We start from the raw sequence: 3,542 nt of genomic DNA, 5'->3' as shown, positions 1-3,542 counted from the left end.
TCTAAATTAATGTTATTTTAATTGATTGTCGATTTAAATTAAATTAGATATGTGATTTAATTTAAATTATTTTAAATTTTGAACACCCTTATTTTAATCTTTAGAATAAAAATATACAGTAATATCTTTATTGTATTTGAAGTGATTTAGAAATTCTGTATTATATCTTTAGAATAAAAATATACCATAATATTTTTTTTTATTTAGAAACTCCGAAGTACATGTGAATATTTTGTATTCGGTATCAGGGGTGGTGTTGTGGCTGGTTGTAACTGTTATTTCTTATTTGGTTATTGTACTATGCTTGTAGGTTTATGTTGAACCGTTTTTCTTGTGCGTGTGTTCTGGAATTCCTTACCTTTTAAAAATGAAGGCTATTATTCTTAAGTCTTAATAAAGATGTATATAAGTTGATTAAAATGTGGCCAAAACAAAATTGTATGTTACACATATATTAAAATTAGTTATTAGTATAAAATATATGTTATAATATAAATATATATTAAAAATAAATTAAATTATATATAAATAATTAATTTTAAAAATTAATTTTAATATATAAATAATATTTTTGTTATTTTTATAAAAAAATTAAAATAAAAATAAGTATATTAATTAATAAATAAAAATTAAATATAAAAATTTTAATTAACTATTTTTAATTATAAAATTATTATTTTAATATTTATCTTTTAAAATTTTAAAATTAAAATTTAAAATAAAAATTAAAAAAATTAATTAATATACTAAAAAAATTTATATATAATTTATTTTTACATGAAATTAATATTGTAATGATTTAATAAATTTAACTAAATTATCATTTAAAAATTTTTAACTATAAAAAAAAATGCAAGTTTTCATCTAAAATTTATTCTTTAATTGAAGTCATAAATAAACTCAAATAAATTCGAAAAAGTCTAAACTATAAATTTAAAAATAAACAAAAATCCCACACTCACACGCAGAAGAGAGACTCTCTCTCTCTCACTCTCTCTCTCTCTCTTAAGTGAGTCACTCTCCTCCATTGAAGAAGTAGAAAGCTTAACTTCCTGGCACAAGATAGTCTTCGATGGAGAATTATACATATCCACCGTATCCTGAATCCAGCGAGTCGTCGCCGCGGTCGAGGGAGGTCGACTTCGAGAATCCGCCGCCGTGGGACGAGCAGCAGCCGCCGCCGACAAATTTCAAGGCCAAGTTCATGTGCAGCTACGGCGGCAAGATCCAGCCGCGCAGCCACGACAACCAGCTCTCCTACGTTGGCGGCGACACCAAGATCCTCGCCGTCGACCGCAACATCAAGTTCCCCGCCTTCCTCTCGAAGCTCGCTGCCCTCTGCGACTGCGCCTCGCCTGAGAACCTCACTCTCAAGTACCAGCTCCCCGGAGAGGACCTCGACGCCCTCATCTCCGTCACCACCGACGACGACCTCGATCACATGATGCATGAGTACGATCGCCTCTTCCGTGCCTCCGCAAAACCCGCCAGGATGAGGCTCTTCCTCTTCACCGCCTCAACTACCTCCGCTCCACCTAGTTTCTCCACTGATCGCGATCGCTTCGTTGAGGCTCTCAACTCGGGTCCCGTTCCGGTCCAACCCGATCCGGTCAAACCCCCTCCTGTTGCTCCTGCCAACGTTGATTTTCTATTCGGGCTTGAGAAGGCCGCGCCTCCTCCCCCTCAGCCGGCACCGCCTCTCGCCACCGTCAAGTTCCACGATCCTGTTCCGGAGCCTGTGGCGCCGCCACCGGAGTACCAGACGCGCGCAGCTGTGAACGATCGGGTTATTGGATCGGATCCCACCGTGAACCCGATCGACGTTCAAAGGCAGTTGCAGCAAGAGCTGCAGCGGTTGCAGATCGCGGAGGCTGATCAGTCTATGTACCGGAGGAGAAGTGAGGATGGCTTCGCTGGAGGTTATGGCGTTGCTGGGGGCGGCGATTATTACATGCAGAAAATGCCAGAGAAGGTTCCGATGTCGAATTCACCTGCTACTGTGCCGCACCCCGGGAATTACTGGCCGGAGAAGCAATTTTCTGGCGAAGGTTTCCCCACGGCGATTTCGACGGCTCCCGGAGGTGGAGACCAACAGTTTTACGTTGTTCCGGCGCCGGGCACGTTCTATCATGCTCCAGTTGTGCGTCCGTCGGCGGCGCCGGTCACTCAAGGTTACTACGCTGTGCAACGTATGAGTTCTGATGGATACCGTGAGCAGCCAGTGTACGGCGGCGCGCAGCCAGCTAAAGCAGCTTTTTCGTCTGCGGGAGCCACAAATATGGCACAGGCTCCACCGGTTAAGGCCCCTGGTTATCCAGAAGGATACGGCGTGGTTCGGCCAGCTGGAGTGCCGGATAATGTGGGGTCTGCTGCGTACGCGCAAGTTGCCTACGATAGTGGGAGTGGGAGACAGGTTTATTATACTGCGCCGGCTGGCGTCATGCACGCGCCGCAATATCAAGGAATTCCTCCACCGGTTACTGCTGCTGGCGGTTCGTTGGGCCAGGATGTTAGTAAAGTGGTAAACAAGGCTTCCCAAGGTTCTGTGTGATTATTGTTGTCTTTTAAGTTTAAGATTGTGATTATATTAATTTTGAAATAATACGCTTAATATGTGATTTTCATCGGCTTTTGCTTTATATAATACTAGTATGGTTAGCTTCTATAATAATCATATTTCTTTCTTTCTGCTAAGCTATGTCATACTTATGTGTCTGTTTCCCTCTTTCAAAGTGAAGCGATCTGTAATAAGATCCTGAGGATGATGTTTAAACACAATTTGTAAATTTCGAATCCATCTTCTTATTAATTACCATTAAAAGTGTGTAGATTTTTTAAGCTGGTTTTACCTTGACATAAAAATGCACCACCTACCTATGGTGAAAAGCTACTAAACAAATGTGATTCCGAAAGCAAAATAAAATAGCATCTGCAAAAACAGCAGAAACTTGTCCTTATTTGCAAATTGAAAGCTTTGTCTTGATCTCAATCATCCTTCTATTCGGCACTCGAGTGTGCATCGGAAGGCAGTGAAAACAAGAGAACAAAAATGCAACAATCATGCATCTTTTAAATTCCTCCATGGTATGATAACCAATTAAGATCATTTTGGATACCCAAGATCCCAACTAATACTAATTTCATGCTCCTATCCAAAACTGGTTTTTAAACATTTTGTATGTATTTTATTTTGATTTGGATACAAAATAAAGGAATAGAAGATGGAAGTCTAATAGAGAATCAAACGCCCATGATTGCCCCCACCAGTCCACCACCATCTTTCTAAATTCTAAGCTTTGAAATTAATTACGAGGGTCACCCTAATTTCCTGTGGCTTCGCACTAGTACACGACACCGTTTGATGACATGCTTTGACATACATTTCCAACGAGCGTACAGAGTTGTCATATTTTGACTTGCTCATCGTATCAGTGGACCACGTATTTATATGCCTAATTAACTAATCATAAGTTCATGGGTAAAAATAACAATATTTCAATGGCAAGTTGCAATCACAATGCACAACCTCCTTCATTTTGTTA

General features: G+C 39.7%; 1 protein-coding gene across 1 annotated transcript; it reads left to right on the top strand.

Annotated features, from left to right (window-relative positions):
- Positions 1-862: 862 nt before the first annotated feature.
- Positions 863-2,671, top strand: LOC112733399 (uncharacterized). Its single transcript, XM_025782342.3, has one exon. The coding sequence runs from the start codon at positions 1,073-1,075 to the stop codon at positions 2,549-2,551; it is 1,479 nt and encodes a 492-aa protein (XP_025638127.1). The 5' UTR covers positions 863-1,072; the 3' UTR covers positions 2,552-2,671.
- The last annotated feature ends 871 nt before the right edge of the window (positions 2,672-3,542 follow it).

Source organism: Arachis hypogaea, chromosome 13 (assembly GCF_003086295.3).
Source record: "Arachis hypogaea cultivar Tifrunner chromosome 13, arahy.Tifrunner.gnm2.J5K5, whole genome shotgun sequence".
Classification (NCBI taxonomy): Eukaryota; Viridiplantae; Streptophyta; class Magnoliopsida; order Fabales; family Fabaceae; genus Arachis; species Arachis hypogaea.
The sequence above is the reverse complement of the archived record's forward strand: the minus strand, read 5'-3'. Positions and strand labels throughout refer to the sequence as shown.